The 18,562-nt window shown below is 34.2% G+C and overlaps 1 protein-coding gene across 1 annotated transcript; it reads left to right on the forward strand.

The window, feature by feature from the left end:
• Window positions 1-14,171: 14,171 nt before the first annotated feature.
• On the forward strand, window positions 14,172-18,200 carry LOC125063770 (leucine-rich repeat-containing protein 40). The gene is made up of 2 exons (XM_047670375.1): window positions 14,172-16,778; window positions 17,542-18,200. The coding sequence occupies exon 1, from the start codon at window positions 14,375-14,377 to the stop codon at window positions 16,715-16,717; it is 2,343 nt and encodes a 780-aa protein (XP_047526331.1). The 5' UTR covers window positions 14,172-14,374; the 3' UTR covers window positions 16,718-16,778; window positions 17,542-18,200.
• Window positions 18,201-18,562: the final 362 nt, after the last annotated feature.

Below are 18,562 nucleotides of genomic sequence, written 5' to 3' on the forward strand. Positions count from 1 at the left end.
ACAACGAATTTTGATGCGGTTTTTTTTAATAGATAGAGTGATTCAAGAGGAAGGTTTATATGTATAATAACATCCATTAAATAGTGGAGAAGTACTGTTATTTTTGAGGTTTCTAATGTGATGTCGTAAATAATTACATTTTTTCCGCTTACATTGCAAACGCAGGCTGAACCCTACGAGTTTTATCAAAATAATGTACTAAGTATTGTACACATTGAAAACGTCTACAGAAAAGTCCGTGATGGCATATGTCTATCTCTTATGGATAACCCACAATAAATTTTTTTGTCATTTACTTTTTACGACAAATAATGGCTAATTTTCGAAGCGATTTTAACCAATACAGCATTAATCCTTAACCAATTAAATACCTTGAATACATTGTTCATTTAATATAGATCTATATGACCCTTTACACCGTATGATTTAAGTGAATATTTTCAAAGATATTACAGATTAAAAAATTGCGGGACGTAGCGTTTGCGGCGGTACCGGCCGGCCGCTACCGCTAAGTTTTTCTATAGTGTATATTTTAGTATCAGCATTGCACCCGTGCGAAGCCGGGGCGGGTCGCTAGTCTATATATATAAAAATGAAACCCGTTTTCCGTTGTCATGACATAACATGAAAACGGCTTGACCGATTTGGCCAATTCTTTTTTTATAATATTCTTTGAAGTACGAGGATGGTTCTTACGGAGAGTAAAATTAAAAAAATTGAGTGAAAAAGTCTAAAAACAACAAAAAATATTTTTTTGATATAATGTCTTTGTTGTCTTATCAACTTTCTTTTTTTATCTTAGCTAGACCGCTGTCCCGAATAGTAGAATAAGTATTTTAAAAAAAATAAAGAATCGACTGTTAGGCGGGACGATGTTCGCCAGGCCAGCTAGTATTGAATAAAAATATAAAATTTCTACGCATTGATATACGTGCAGAAGTATTTGCAAAATAGCAAAATAGTTGTTTCAGTAAATAAACGATAACACCAGTTTTATCAAGTTTCAGTACAATCTAATCTTATAAAAGGAGTTTCTATCCGTTGTAAGACATAATATTTCACTTTTTATGACATAGGTGGCGACAGAGGGTGGCCACGTGTTTAGTATTATCATAGTCAAAAGCTACCGTTTTTTTCTCGCGAGGCATTTAAATTGTGTTCTTTTATATACACAAAATATAATGATTTTTGTAGCGACAAAGACCAAAAAATGTAGCCCGAGGGGCAAATAAAATGCGGTGTTAAAATATGGAAACACCACTCACCGAGCACAAGTGTAGGTGTAAGCATAAGCGTAAGCACAAGAAGTCAGTGGCTGCAAGTCTTCTCTGCAGCGCGGGAGCAAGAAGTATGGTCCCCTTTTTTTTTTTTTTACGCCAGGAAATGCTTTTACGCATATCCCTGCTGAATTTACTCCAGCAGGGATTATGTGGGACTCAGACATAATATCTACAACACTACCCACGAGGCAAGTAACAGCTGAGCCCTATCCTTACTCCCGCCAAACGCGAATGCCACAATACCAACGTGACTCCTCCCACGAACAAATCTTCAGCATCTTAACTTAGGGCAGACGTGCGAAAGCACCCCCGGTCGTCGTCCCCTCCTCCTACATTTGGGTATGGCAAGAGAGACCGACTAATGATTAGGGAATGGATGTGGTAAGGACAGAAAATAAGAATAGATAGAACTATAGGTACTTGGATGGCGTTACAAATTTAAAATATATTCTACGCCATTATTACTATGTAGGTTAAGAATTGTAAAAACTGTATATCTGTTTAATTAAAATAAAAATTTAATTCTACGAAACTTAATTAATATCATGCTATTCTCATTATATGTTAGTGAGTTAACATTATAGGCCAGCTAGAACAACAATTTGGAAATGATCGCCTACAGAGTCAATTGCCAATGTTTACAGTATAATTGCGGGTTGCGTATTTAAATATTACTATTTTGTACTAATTCTATTAACGTATATTTTACGTATTATTGTCAATGAGACATTAATTGTTTATGGTCTGTATCGTATGATAAATAACGAACATTATTAATATAAAAATAAGTTGTTTCGGAATTATTATTATCGTTAACAAAAGTTAACATATTAGAAAATCTTTGATAATTCTAAGACATGGTTACCGAGAAGATCAGAGTGCCGTAAAATATCGAGGAAAAAGAAGCCATGAGTTTTTATACCCTTAATAGTACAGGGCAGCTTGCAGCTCTTTATAAAGTTTTTGCTACGTTTTTATTGGAAGGAAAAAAAACGCTGACTATAAATAGTTGTCAGTGGCGACGAGGCTTGAAGACTGAATACTTAAACAGTTCCTTTTTTGTTTTATTGTTACTAATGCTACCAATAAACTATTCTTTTCGCTCGAACAGAGAAGGAAAACATCGTGAGGAAACCGGCATGTCTTAGACCTAAAAAGTCCACGGCGTGTGTCAGGCACAGGAGGCTGATCACCTACTTGCCTATTAGATTGACAAATGATCATGAATTAGATACAGAAATCTGAGGCCCACTGATTTAAAATTTTTTTAAATGTGATTTTGATGTTGAGCAGCTTGCCAGCCAGTGGACCGTGTAATATGTATTTAAATTTATCTGTGATAGCTCTGTATAGTCTATGACTAAATATGAGTGTGAAAACTAAGTGCGTACTACAAGCCCCACAGTTGTACCCAACACATAAATACTGAATATATTTATATATTTACATTATTGTTTATTTACAGGAACGAAAAGACCTGAGTTAACAGATGGAGCCTACAGCTAGGATCACAGGTTCTTAGGGATTTCCTCAAAGCTGTCGGGCAGGCACATCATGATAACTAAGAGTTAGGAGTCTTCGACACTTTGACAGCACGAAGTAATATTCAAATTTAATATATTAAACTAATATTTTAAATACTACATATATACTACTATATTTAAGTCACGCACCTTCAGCTATAAAATATGCTTGGTAACTGAAAATTAGGCTTCTACTTTTATACATAACGAAGTTAAATAGGGTCGAAAATGGCCGAACTGCTTCGAGAAAAGGATGACCAGGTTACCACGTCAGCCGTGTCAGTGCAGCGGTTACATAATCTTCTTAGAATCTGAAGATAAGTTCAATTCATGTTGTAGCTTATTGTAAAATCGTGATTCAAACTTAATATTCCATATTATTTATTCTAATGATAAATATATAATCTTTTTTAATTTAGAGCCATGGTTCAACTAACAAGAACTAAAATACCTCTTGTAGAATGTTTAGTATTATATAATGCACGAAGAAATTGTCTCTTAAAAGTAATACACATTGTAGTACCACTTTGTTCGATTAGTACTTGTGTAATATAATAAGATTGCCGTAATAACCTACGAATTACCTGTAAAGTTTACGTCTGTTTAAGCTCATAATTATTTTAGTATCGTTTTGACTATACATTAAATTACGCATAGGCGCCAAAATATTTCTTTGGTGGGCACTTTTAAAAACTAGCATACATTCCAAGTTTAAGAGACCAGTTATAATAAACACAATCTAACCTACGCTCTATATTCATATATGGGGCAATAAGTTCTGTCAATACAACGATAGAATACAAAACATGGACCAGCGTGAGTCATATTTCAATCTGCCGCTTCAGGGCCGGCTTTAGGGTTCGAAGGCCCTATGAGTCGCTAGACTGGTTTGCCGATACATTCAGAGAAATAACGTAGAATACTCGCTTAAAGATATATTGCTAGTTATACTAAAAAACTAAGATAGTTAAGTTATTGTCTGAAATTAGTAAATTTAAATCATAAAGAATTAAAAATTTGAATTAGGTAATTTCGTCGTTTGATCGTGGTAATACCTGAATAGCTAAGAGCTTTAGATAAATATCACAAACCCCAAATTATTTAAAAGCCGCTAATTAAACATAAAATACATATGTATATTTGTCATAAATAGCAAAAAGGTTAGTCGACATCACAAGAGACCGAAGAGCTGGCAGCTCCCCTGTCTTTTAATAAATTTTATGGTTAGTTATTGCTTTTTGTTTTTAATTAATTGACTTATAAATTACTAGCTGACCCGGCAAACGTCGCTTTGCTATGTATATTTTTTCTAGGAAAATTTTTTTTAGTTCAATAAAAAAAACTATCTGCTATGATACAAAATAGGGGTTGATCGAAGAGGGGTGAAAATTAAGGGTTGTATGTATTTTTGTATGCTGTATCATCATAAAATAAAAATTATAAGTTTATCTAAAAATTAAAATGTAGGGGTGGGACCACCCATAAATTAGGGGGGTGAAAAATAGATGTTGTCCGATTCTCAGACTTACTGAAAATGCATAAATTTTTATAAGAATTAGTCGAACCGTTTCGGAGGAGTATAGGAACGAACATTGTGACACAATAATTTTATATATTAGACAAGAGAATTTCTATTCTCATTAGTAAATTTAAAATTTGATTATTATAATTAAATTTAAATTTTAAATATATTGTAATCATATAGACACATAAAACTAATAATAAAATAATATACATTGAAATCAATAACTAAACTTAACATAAACTAAAATATATCATAAAAAAATATATATAAATATATATATTAGATATGGCATATTATCTTTATGTTATCAATAATCAACACACTGATTTCTGCTTTGTCGCAAACCTCAGGGCCTCAAACATTTTAATTACGTCCCAGAACTCCGGCGTGTTTGTGAATTTTCAGCAGTTCGTGATTGATTAAGTGTCGGCGACTCGGCCTTTATGAATTCTGTTTGCGACCGCGCGCCTTAATGTATGACCCATTGATGTTGCAAGTTAAATATATCGATTTTGCTCTGACCCAATTTCTATATGACTATGAATATTGAATTGGTATTTTAACGTTTATATCGAGTTACTAGTTGGCTATTTTGGCTTGAAGCATCACTCATGAAGGCTCTATTTGAAAATCTAAAATTGAATAATTTTTATTAATGCATTAAATATTATTTTTGACTATTTAAGTGTTTAGATAAAGTTTAAACTACGGTTTTAATTGAAATATTTTGCTAATATAAGGATTTTACACATTCCATAAGTTTTCATAACCAATGCGACTTAGGGTAGTTCTAGAAAAAAGAGCAATCACCGTTTCTTAAAAAGCCGGTAGCGCATTCGTGGACATTTTGGCAGTGTGAGTGTACATGGGCTGCGATGTCTCTTAGCATCAGGTGACTTCCTGTTCATTGTTTGTGTAATAAAATCGTGAATTTTTACACTCTTTATATTAGCTTCACCTGTATGTATAACAAAAAATACTGGTTTTATTGTGAAAAAGCGTGGGGCGCTCTGTGCCATATTTTTCGCTTTTTCACAATAATACCAGTATTTTTTGTTCATTACCATTTTCAGCCTAAATTAGGAATTATTTTTCACTTTTTAGTTTGATTTCCTTCCTTATGTTACACGCAAAAACCAAGATCTCATCACTATTATCATAAGGGTTCAGCTACATTACCCCATTGCCCCAAACCCCATTATGTGTGAGCGAGATAAAAAGCGTTATCATTATACAGTAGTGGCTAATGAGAATGACCGTCATTTCGTACCTCGACATCGGGCGGGTAATAGGTTCCTGTGGTAATAAGGGTGAGTGCATGCAATCTGTGTTAAGACCCGTTTTGAGACAGACGGCATTTACCTTTGAATGTAGGAGTGTTTTCCATTTTTTCCTTTCACATTTCCTTTAAATGTTTGACCCATAAAGTCAAATTATATTTATTGATTTTGGATACTTTTGTACACTCGATGATCGTAACAAAAAGTTTGAAATCTAAATATACAATGCCAGTTGACAATCAAGAGGACGGAACGGAAGAGAATAACTAGCAAGAAACTTAAGAAATTAATAATATCACCGCATACATGAAAATCAACAGAACACTTTATAAGAATCAAACAGTGGACCTGGCTATTGAATAATAAGATTGAGGCCCCAGCGACTTTTTCCTGTTATCAGACCTCAAGAGAATGCTCGCTGGATAGATTTGCGCTGCTGAAGAGGTCGCTGAACCTGAAGCCTATCTGAGGCTAAAGATAAATCGTACTGTAAAGGTATCTATAATCGTTGCATCGCACAAAAAAAGAAACTAAAAATTTAAAATTAATAATAACTAAAACTAAAAAGTTAAAAAATAAAAAACACATCTATATTTTCATCAATATCTGTAATCTGGAAGGGGATGACGGGTCTGGGCGTTACTGCATACGATGTTTTGCATTTTCTGAGAAGATTTACTATGGTAATATATATATATTTTTTATATACTTTTACCATAGGAAAGTAGAGATTTCAACGAACTGAAAGCACACCAACTTTTTGTAAAAAGCTGATATTTTGACGGGTGAATTTTCGATTGAAATTTAGGGTGTTTTTTCGATATTCATTCAAAATAAGGTGAAAAATAAATTTTTTTTAATCAAATAAATTACAGCGTATTTGGTATATAGAAAGGTAAGTTTTCACCAAATTTCGTTAAAAAAAAAAGAAATTTGTAAAAGATAAAAATTAAAAACCAAAAACTTGGTTTTTTGAATTTTTCACATAAATTTTGAGGTTATGTGAAAAATGTGTGAATACAAAAGTTTTAGATCTTTTTATTACCTACAACTTTGCCATTTAACTTTCTTCGATAGGACTTTTAGTTTTGCCGGAAATCGAGATAAAACGTTTTTTACCCTTAAAACTAATCCCCCCTACCCCTTCCCGACCTCAGATCGCCCGTAAATTATTTTTCCTTTAATTATTATAATATACTCCTTCTTTTCCAATAGGTTTCATCCTACTATTATTTTTTTAGGTTTAAAAATTATCGGCACTGGTCTACTAGGATTAGAAAGAAAGGAAAATTTTGTAAGAAGATTAGTGTGAATATTAAATATTTTTGGAACGAAGTTCCTCACGGCAGGCTTGGAGGAGATAGGGATTTTGCTGCGCGACCGAACTGAAAAAAATGTGATAGTAAAACCGTAAGAAAAAGTCCGTGGAATAAAACCGTTAAATGAGACGTGCGCAGGCGCGACAGTTGTATACACAAGCGAGTATTGCGCAGTTTCGTCGGCAAGGAGGACACACGCGTGCACACTTCCCCAAAATGGCAGAAAAAGATAATACGAAAGTTAAGGAAAGAGAGTTTATCGTGGTATTGCTTTTGTGTTCCCTCATGTTTGTATTTTTTTTCTCAAGTCTTATAAGAGATTTGCAAATTGTGTCATTTCTACATTAGCCGAAGGAACTTCGTTCCTACCTGGTGGCCCACGACACCACATCTTTTAATATAAATAAACTAGATCAATGAAGTCACGTCGGAGTTTTAGAGTATCCAACTTGAAATAATCCAAACGAGCCTAGCAGACGATTGCAAATTGCAAATTGAATAATCAAATCAAATTCTATCAAAAAAATTCTAGGTCAGCCTACGAACTTTTCAGAACACTTGTTAATAAGCACACCACTTTATAATATGACGCCTTAGGCCTACAACGCACTAGCGGCTGGCCGCAATGCGGTGTGTCGCTGCGGCAGGCCGCACATCGATTATTACATGAAACCGCACGATAACAACGCACTCATTTGCGGACAACCGTCAACCGTTCCGGTTGATCTAGAGCTGCGGCGAGCCGCACCGGTTGAATGATGCGGCGCGCCGCGTCCCCTCCACGAACTCGGTGCGGTTAGCCGCAAATAACGCGTCCTACCCGCCTCAGTCATCGCTTGTTCCTTGCGCTAGACACTATTCAGAGTTTTTTGACGATATTTTCTACGATGATTTAAATAAATTACTGCCGCAACTTCTCCAACGTCCATCATGTGCAAAATTTCAAGAAGCACTGACGAGTGACGATTGCGGCAGAAAGCAATAGGATCGCAATAGGGACGGTTAGCCGGAATACGGCATGCCGCTACGGCAGACCGTATATACCGCGGCCTACCGCAGCGGCACACCGCATCGCGGCCAGTCGCTAGTGCGTTGTAGGCCTTAGGCTGAATAGGCTTCATGCTAGATGTGTACAGCGTGCTCTTCTTCTTTTGATGCCTCTTAATTACTGGAGGTTGGGCGTTAAGTGCCTGTGAAGTCCTTTGCCAGATCCAGCAACTCTTCTGCTGACGGAAAACCCGTCCACTCCCTAACGTTACCCGTTTGCCGCCTGTTATATAAAAAATATATTTACTTAAATTAATAATCATAAGTATTTAATCTGGGATAAAATTGTCAATGATTATTTAATATTTCTAAATATCTTAAGATATATTATAGTTATACCTGTAACTACATATTAAAGTAAAATTCAAGTCAGTATGTGTATATATATTTTTTTTGTAATAAGAGGCAAACTGGCAGAAGGCTCATCTGATGTTCAGTGGTACCACCCATAGTTACTCTTGCCAGAGTGATATGTCCTCCGCCCATGGACACTATGCCGGCCTTTTAAGAATTGGTACTCCCTATTTTTGAAAGTACTTTAAGTACTTTCTTTTTGTACGTTCGTATTTATTTACGTACAAATGTGTATGTTTAGTAAAAAGATAGTTCAAAAAGCACTCCAAACCTCAAATAATGAAATAAATCGCGTTTATTATATCTGTAAAAGAAGTGTTTAATAATTGTAGTATCCACGGTAAGACAATCGCTTGATTCAATTTATTCGTAACATATTCATATATCCGGCGTTACATCTGTCCTCACCTTTATACAGGTTGTATCTGGGCAGTTAGACAAAACGATTAACATAACTGATTTTCGTAGTTGAACCATTGTTTGAGACCTTTCAGGGTTTACGGTTGAAATGAACTTAATTGCGGTTTAATGGAGTTAATATAGAGCGTTTTATGTATTCTTAGTGACAAACAAAAAACAAATGTTTTATAAAAAAAATAGATGGGGTTTTGTCACTTAGGCGTAGAAAAAATAGTTTACGACCTATTCTCAGACCTACCGAATATATATAAAAAAAACATGTGTGTGTACTTATATACACGCGTTAGAAGTTATACATCTGTGGGGTAACAAGATAAAAATCTTTTTAAAAAGTTTATCTTTCGCCTTATTGTTGTTTGTAAAAAAACAAAACTTACAATAGAAAAAAGGTTATGAACTCATTGAAAGTTTTATTAAAACGCATTATCTAGTAAAATAAAGTTTATTTAATTTTTTTTTTAAATGTCTACATAGTTAAAGAAATGGATTTTATTGCATGTCTTAAGGGCATATTTTATTGAATGTGGTTTGAAGACGTAATTTCGTTAGACAAAGTATACAATTCACATAACAAGCTCATTAAATTGTTAAAAGCAAAAAATAACAGCAGTCAGTTTTATAGGTCATTACAAAAGGGTAAAAGTAAATTCGTTGGAACTAAAATTGCGCCTTGAAATCGCTATCATTAGGGTAACGAGCGGCAGTGCTGACGCCGCTCTGAGGGTGTCCAGTTCTCTAAGGCTATGGGCACATTGTTGTACCCAAATATATAAATATATATATACAGTAACAATACTGTGAAACTACCAGAAATCTAGGTTAATATATATATATATATATATTCAAGGGTTTGGTTGTGGCATGTGAGTAGTTTCAATCTAGGAGTACATTGTCCTTACATATAATTATTTAACTAATGTATACAAAATATTGTAAAACCTATTTTAAGAGTAAGTGTGGAGTTTCGTTCCCATTCTTCTCCACACGAATTACGTGTCACTTTGTTTGTCCGCTATGGACTCCTAAACTACTTAACCGATTTCAATAAAATTTGCACACCATGTGTAGTTTGATCTAACTTAAAAGATAGGGTAACTTACATATATATAATTGTACTGTATGTGTGTATGTCACTGAACTTCTCTTCAACGGATGGACCGATTTTAATGATTATTTTGTATGCGTTTGGGTTGAGCCCTGGATGGTTTAGTTTCAAAAATCAGCCCGACAGATGGCGCTGCAGTCGGTACTTTCATACTTTGTTTAATATCCTGATCGCTTGAAATATCATGCAGGACAACGTCTGTGGGGTCCGATAGTTTAATTTAAAATAATAATTGTCATAAATGCTTGTAGCGCTACCTACAATTTGCGCTTACAAATCACTGCGAGGCGACTGAAATGCGCTAAGTTATTCTTGACCTCAACTACTAGGAGACTTCGGGCTGACCAGCCAGTGGTTAGGCTAGTCGAGGATCCTCCCTTAAGGTTGGATCCTCCCTTCACCATCCTTCCTCCACATGCCAGTATATATGTCATGCATATCCAAATAGATGCACACACGCAATGATCGTACTCACGCACAAGATAACGATAAACACATAATGAGAGGGATTTAATAAACTATATTTCTAACATTCAAACACTACAAAATAAATTAATAAAAACACTATTTAGAGATTTTTTTTAAAACATTCTACCAAGAAACCAAAATTATAACGATTAAATAACTATAAAGCACCTGTATCTTAATTAATTTTTTTTTAATAACCCTCTCCATAGTAGCTTCTCATTAAAAAAAATCAAACACACCACTACACGTAATACTCGTCGAACGAGTTAGCTTCAAGTCTATTAAGTATGAGGGTGTGCAATTATTTAATCAATTACCGTCTAAAATTCGTGAATCTCGTTCATATACATATTAAGATTCTCATGTAAATACAATATTTTTTTTTGTACTGAGAAATAAAGTTCTTTAAATATTAAATTGTGTATCAACAATGTGTTTATAGCCTTAACAAAAGCAGTATGTAAGCGCCTTTACAACTAATGAACCGAGGCATTTTGTAGTACGAATTTGTAGTTCCACATGGATTTAAAATTGTGGCAATTAGTATTGTTGTTTAGTACTGTAAATGAACGATTTCATTACTTTAATTATGAATTAATTATAACATCCTCATACTAAGCTAATTAAGGGTTATAAGATTGTTGTTCAGTTAGGGTAGTTTTCCACACTATTCAATAAGACCACTTTTTAAAAGACTGGCAACGCACTTGCGAGCCCTCTGGCAATGTGAGTGTCCATGGGCGGCGGTGTCACTTAACATCAGATAAGCCTCCTGTCCGTTTGCCCCCTGTAACATAAAAAAAAGTTATTTTTACGAATGCAACGTGGTCTCGCAATTCATTTAAAATAAGTAGAATTATTAATGAAAAGGGTTAAAATACATTATTTTTCCAAAAGCTCCATATTTGGTTGACGGCCGCCCTGTCGTTTCCTGACTATGATTTATCTCGCTAGCCGAGGGTCATTTTAATAAATGCTTTCGGAAAATGGGAAATATTTCTGAGAAAAATTATAAGACGGTTTCCCAGCTAAGCCGACCGTCATATTAATGCTATGAAGGAATTATTGTATTATCTTTTATATGTTCGTACGTTTATGTGAGTGTTCTACGAGTATAAAGATGTGTGAATTTGATTTTCCAACAATTCAAATGGAATATTAAACATTCAAGTGTAACTGCACTCCTTCATCCCTTTTAAAAGAGTCTCTTTTAAACTTAATAAATAAATAAAAGAAGAAAAAAATAAAAAGATAAATTACATAAAATAAAAATATGTTTATATAAGAATATAAGATACTAATCTTAATCACTTATAACACGTCATTACATTTCAAAAAAATCTTTATCATTTCATATTTAGGCCAAATATATTTTGAATTTAACAAAAGATGTTTGATTCGTTCGATTTCGTTTCACAATCACAAATAATACACACGATATAATTATATGTTCAAACTTATGGTTCTTATATTATCTGAATATCTGTATTTTATTCTAAAAAAATATACATTGTACATAAGAGTTGGTATTAGAGAACATTTTTTTTTAACATTTACGATCCTCAAATAGGTAATTGTAGCTTAGTTAACCCGTTTATTTTGATACGTTTTGGTATACACACGCTGAAAGTTATCTGATCCTAGTTTTTATTTATTTATTTATTGCATATACATATAAATAAAAAAGTTTACAATAGTGTGCCGAAAACATAGACTGGATACAGTTTTTCTGTCCACCACAATCAAACAGATTTAAAACGAATTATTCTATTGCGCTTATAAATCGGCACAAACCCCCTTTTGCCACTAGTGTGCCGTAAATAAAACTCATATCATATCTGAGTTAAAACCATAATAATAACAGGCGATGGACCATTGTCCCTACGTTCCAGAGATTCATTCATGGCCGATGAAAGGTATTGCCCGCTATTTTTCCATAACAAATATAAAAAGTGGTTTTCAATTGGAACCTTTTCTTCCTTATCCAGATAACGGCGTTGAGTAAGAAAACCAAACTCATAGGTTCATAATATGCTAATTAGTCAAAGAAATATCGACAGACGAAAAATATGGCACAGAGCGCCCCACGCTTTTTCACAATAATACAAGTATTTTTTGTTCATTACCATTTTCAGCCTAAATTAGTTTGATGTGCTTTAAAAGCGTGTTTTTTTAGATTTTTTAAACTATTAATTATTTTTTAGTTATTTTTTTCATTTTTTTTTCGGATTATTGCATCTTTGCGCACCTGTCATCGATCTTTGACAGGTGCGCAAAGTTTGAATTAAATCTGTCCGTTAAAAGTGGGTCAAAATCGAGTCCGAAGGAGTCGGTTACATACATACATACATACAGGTGAAGCTAATATAAAGCGTGTAAAAAATTGAAACATTATAATAAATATTATTTTGATAACGTTATAATGTTTTAGTATATGGCTCATAATGTATGTAACTTCTATGTAAAATTCTTTTTAAGACAAATTTGCACGCCATTGTGTGGCAGAATATGCGAACTTTGGATTGTACCACCATAACATTTTGTACCATATTCTTGCAAATAAATTATTATTATTATTAAGTCTGTGCTGCATGTGAGGATCTCAAGTGTTTGCATTTTGCAATTTGAGTCGAGTTCTGCACCAGCAAAGTTCTATAGTTCTTACACGCGTAAGAACGTATTAATTAAGCACGCATTTAATTAATATACTAAATAATTATAATAAAATCCCGTTCACAAAAGTCGAATATACAGATATTAGATTCGCTATATGCATTTGGTTTTTCTTACTATCCTTATATCCTAGCTTCCTTCAGTACCGTTGATCGGAACACCGTCACGGGTAAAGGCCCCCTCCAGCCTTTTCCGAATATACTTTCGCCATTTTCTCCTTCTTTTCACTGGTCCTTTCCAATTAGATATCATATATCTCATCTTACTATACGTGTTTAGTTAGGTCCGTATTAATTACTTATGTAGGTATTTGACCTGCTGAACCCCAGATTTCTTGGAAGACCAAAGTCAAATTAAGGCTTCAAAGCCTGCGGAGCCTTTTCAAGGAATAAGGCTTTATGGCGGTTCAAGGATTATCTAACTCGAATTCAACTTACAGTCCCGCAAAAAGGCTGTTTGAGGGCTGAGAAATGTCTGCTGTATACTAATTATAACAAATAATTGTTTTTGTCCTGTACCAATAGTGGTGAACATCAGCTCTGCCTACCCGACGATAATAGTTTCACTGGAAACAAGAACATCCAACTTACATACGATAGCCACGTAACCGTGTTAGCTTTAATCAATTTCCTTACCAGTTACAGATTGAAAGACATGAATATTATAACGGAGGTAAATGAAACGATGGCAAAACTACACTTCATACAATGTAATGTCTAAATATTAATATTTCGTAAACAATAAAAAAAAGTTACACCTTACATAGTGTAATATCTTTATTTTAAAGTGGTACTAGTCCTTATTGTCATGAATAAATGCCCCTTTATATTGTTATAACAATTCGTCTTAATTTATCAAACTACCCCCATGTCTTACAAAATTTATTATGTTGTTATTGTACTGAAAAAGTCACTTAAGAGGCATTCCAGCTATATTTAATAACCATAACGATAACTCCCACTGTAATAAATATCGTCTAAATCATTGTTCCTAACAGCCCGAACGGGAGCAATCTCGCAACGCTCAAGAAATAAATAGTTGCGTTCTCAAAATAACGTTAGAACACTATGACATACATAGTAAAAGTCAGCCTCTATAAAAATAAGGGTTTGGCGAACTTGGCTACTACGCCGGCGCAAAGAATGATTCTCCCGAACGCAGCAGTTGATCAGACACGTCGACGCCATCGGCAATGCCGGTACTGCGGTGCGTGATTCGCGTCCCTCTAGTCACGTGCTATCTCGTCGAGCCGTCACGCCAGGTGACAACTTGAGTGACGGAACACTACAAGCCGAAAACTATGCGTTTAAGAGCCTCTAAAACGCTCTTACAAGTGCACAAACATCTCATTTTAAATCCCGCGTAAGTTTCGAGTGCGAAATGGCTCTAAAAGTGTACTTCATTGTTTTTATAGTGTGGATTGTGAACTGTAAGTGCGATATGTGTAACGTGACTCAATGTGATTGTCCGTTTAATATAACGGTAAAAGAAAGTGGTCATCAGATACGATGTTGTGACATTCCCATGCTAACAAATAAGACTTTTAGGGGGGTTGAAATAGAATTCAGTGAAAAATGTGATTTTAACAATATTAATTTCGATGTTCCAATACTCGATACGTTTTCAATTATCATGACGAACAATACTATTGTGAAACTACGGATAAACGTTAAAGCCAATAATTTACGTGAATTGAATTTATCATTAAACAGGTTGCAATATATCAGCAAGGATTTATTCAGCAATTACACGAATCTCCGCGTTCTGATTTTGAGTAAGAACAGTATAAATAAAATATCAGCGGAGAGTTTTGTTGGTTTAACCAAATTAGAAAAACTAGACCTATCTGAAAACAACTTGACTAAATTGGAGAACATATTTACGCCCTTAAAAAGCCTCCAGCATCTCAATTTAAGCAGGAATAACATCGAGTTTATTCTGGAGAATTATTTTAATAATTGGCTGTTACAACATTTAGATGTCTCCCATAATAATCTAAGGAAATTAGCGCCTGGAGCATTGCAGTTACTGCCGAATTTAGCTCGATTACTCCTGACAGATAACCCGCATTTGGGGATTACACAGTTGGATACACAATTGTTAGTTGGCACGGGCCGCAGACTACAGCAGATCGATGCATCGAGAACAGGATTATACCAAGTCCCCGAAGCGTTCACACATTCCGTTCGCTTCCTGTCTCTTGTGGGGAACCATATCAGCTCAATACGCTGTGGAGATCTAGACAGCTATCCACTCCTTCAGTCGTTAGACTTTTCAAATAACAAAATCAAATCAATCGAAGAAGACTCATTAGGTAGACTGGAAATGCTCCTATTTCTGAATTTAAACAACAATTCTCTCATCGTGGTCCCTAAATCTCTGCCCGATGAATTGAAATATCTTTCCATAAATAATAATATGATTAAAAACCTCACATCAGCGGACTTCAAAAGCTTGCCAAACCTTCGTATCCTATTATTGAAAAGCAATAAAATACTTTACATTCAAGATCACGTGTTTGACGATTTATTATCTCTGGAAATATTAGATTTGTCAAACAACCCACTGCAAATGCTGTCGCCGAGCACTTTTGATGGACCATTATCTCTCCGAGATCTAAGATTATGTTACTTGAATATTTCCGTGCCTGCGAAAGATGGCTCTTTTCCAATGTCGTCCCCGGAAAGTGTGCAAATGCTTCACTTACAATCTAGTCCTGGTCTTGCCAGACAGTTTTTGGCTGACTCGGCCGCGCTCGCCGCCTTCTCTCATTTGCAATATTTGGATCTAAGAATGAACAATTTACGTAACATACGAAACGATCTACTCTTTTATCTTGTGCAACTAAAGACGCTGAGATTACACGGTAACAAGATTAACTGCAGTGCGGAGCTGTGGCTGTCTGATTGGATGAATTGGAATAAAAGTTTGCTAAACAATGAAACGTGTTACTATTCAACGTCCGAAGCGAAAGCAGAAATAAACAAGTACAACTGTACCTTCCCTGAAACTTTCACAATAAACGAAAGTTTGCCGCCCGTTAATTTATATAGTACTGAAATGATAAATAAGCTGCTAAGATATTACGGGTATTTAAACAATAAAACAGAGAGGTCGTCCTTAAAACGTAATTATAATAATTTTGGTGACAAAAACAATAGAATTACGCTGAATGTAAACGACACTTTTGTTTCGCGGCTTGAAAAGAATTTCGTGAATAATACAATTAGAAACAATGAGAAATTAGATACTGAAAACATGATACAGTATGAGGATTATTATAATAGAACCGGGATTGTGGAAATATCTAAAATAGATAAAAATATCACATCGCTAGTACCAGAACATTTGGACGCAATACTGTCCGAAACTCCGACGATATCTGAAAATAGAACTATGCTGAAAACGGGAAATCGGTTGAACACACCTGTGGCCACCAAAGCATCTCTTACTAGCCTGGCATTGGAAAATCAATACGCACTGAATAGCAGCGCGAATAATACATACACGACTCCAAATAATATGGAATATTCTCATTACCAGCCGCCGGGCCATTTCGCCCAATACTTTGGTATAGTTTCCGTTTCGTGCTTAATAGTGATGTCTTTGGTATTATGGCTCAGTATACGATTGAGGTATAAAAGGAGGCATGCTCCGAGCGTGGACGGAGGGGGGCAGGAACAAATAGAGGTGTCGAATATATCTGGGGGGGTGCTGTGGTGACATTTACGAGCAGCCGATCCAATGCCATTTGAATACGACTCTCTTTTGACATAGCACTTAAGTGAGTATTGGAATTCTTTCTTTTATTTCCATGTAGGATGACTTAATTTGTTTAAAAAGGGTTTTAAAAATGGAAATGGAAAGCTATGTATTATCAAGTTACACTTTGCATTCTATATTTATTAAAGATATTTATTATGTTAACCAAGTAAACCAAGTATAAGACCCACATAATATTATATTATACAAATGGATGTTTTGATATCTATCATATTTGTTTATAATATAAATTTTACCGACCTTATTAAATTTATCTACATCATTGTCATTAGCAGCGAATTAGTCCATTTTCAGTAAAAAAAATGATTATTGACATGACAAACTGTACAAAAGTATATATAAGTGTGAAGTTATTCTACATACTTGTATATGATATTCAAACCTACAAAGTATTCTATAAAATATTTATCATCTTCTACGCGTGAGCATTGCAATATGCCGTAGCCATTGTAGCACCAGCGCTACGACGTAGACATAATCCGACGATCTCGTAGCTTAATGTCAGCCATCAGTCGTAACCACAAATACTTTTTACCAATTTATGTGAACTGAGTTCTGGCTAAGACTAGATTTAACTGATTACATAAGAAATGTGAAAATATCACAATAGTATATACAACATTTAAATTAAAGTTCACTGCATAAACGACAATTTTACATCATTAACTAAACATTGGCTAGATTGCTCAATAAATTACACTATTTATATATATAATAAAAAAATGTTTGTTATTTTAATAAAAAAATAATAATATTTGTTTCAGTTTTAAGAGATCGGCTGCGATGGAAACTCATGTGATAGGACTGGACGTATTTTTCTATGAATAAGTACAAATAGATTGTTAGCGTAAGACATGTATGTTGTATAATTTGTAAATACCTATTTATTTTTATGAACTGTATATATTATCTAAGTGTATATTTAATGTAGTATCGATTGAGATTATAGTATATCGAGCTGTGTTATTATATTATCTCTCGAAGGCATTATCAAAACTAGTAATCAAAAGCAATACGTAATAATATATATGTAAAGTACAAAAAAATATATACATAAACAAAACATTATGATTCTCTTCAATTGTCAAATCATCATTTTATAAAAATAAAAAAACCATTTATATATCTAGTTCAATTGTACTTTCAATACAAACAAGTTTGATATACTATAAGAGCAATTGATAATGACATCAATTGTGAAAACAGATCATGTCTTCCCTCGTATTTCCATGCATACATTATAATTTTCTTGAATATATCTCTCAAATCGGTTACTTGTAACAAAAACTATAACAGTATTTCGACGTAATTTCTTAAGTGCCAAAGTCATATCTTTTGTATTACTGACTGATTCACTTAAAACATCAAGTGTCTTTATGTTCGACACGTAATTTTGGTATTTATGGTATGATGGTATGAACGCACCAAAGCACGCACGAAATAAACTCTTAAATTATTTAAAAAATCAAAGTCAAAATAAATTGATTGATATAGTGTAAATTAAATATAATAACCAAATTTTTTTATAGTTTCGTAAGATTGATATTTCTTTGTTATTTTTTAAATTTATACAAAGTCCCATGATTCCTAATAAGACTTGTGCATGACATAGGCATGTGTAGCATACATCCCGGATTCAAACTCACGACCTTAATGGTGGCATTTGCAACGCAACGATTTGTGACGCTGCCCCATAATATAGGCAGTACTATCGCTGTCAACTAAATGTGTACAACTTTTTGACTACAGTAAATTAATTTTAGTTTTCTGACACCAGTGGCGATG

This window comes from Pieris napi, chromosome 3 (assembly GCF_905475465.1).
Source record: "Pieris napi chromosome 3, ilPieNapi1.2, whole genome shotgun sequence".
Classification (NCBI taxonomy): Eukaryota; Metazoa; Arthropoda; class Insecta; order Lepidoptera; family Pieridae; genus Pieris; species Pieris napi.

What these genes read in the sequence shown, in the direction of transcription:
- LOC125063770 (XM_047670375.1), top strand. Translation starts at nt 14,375, where the DNA reads ATGGCTCTAAAAGTGTACTTCATTGTTTTTATAGTGTGGATTGTGAAC.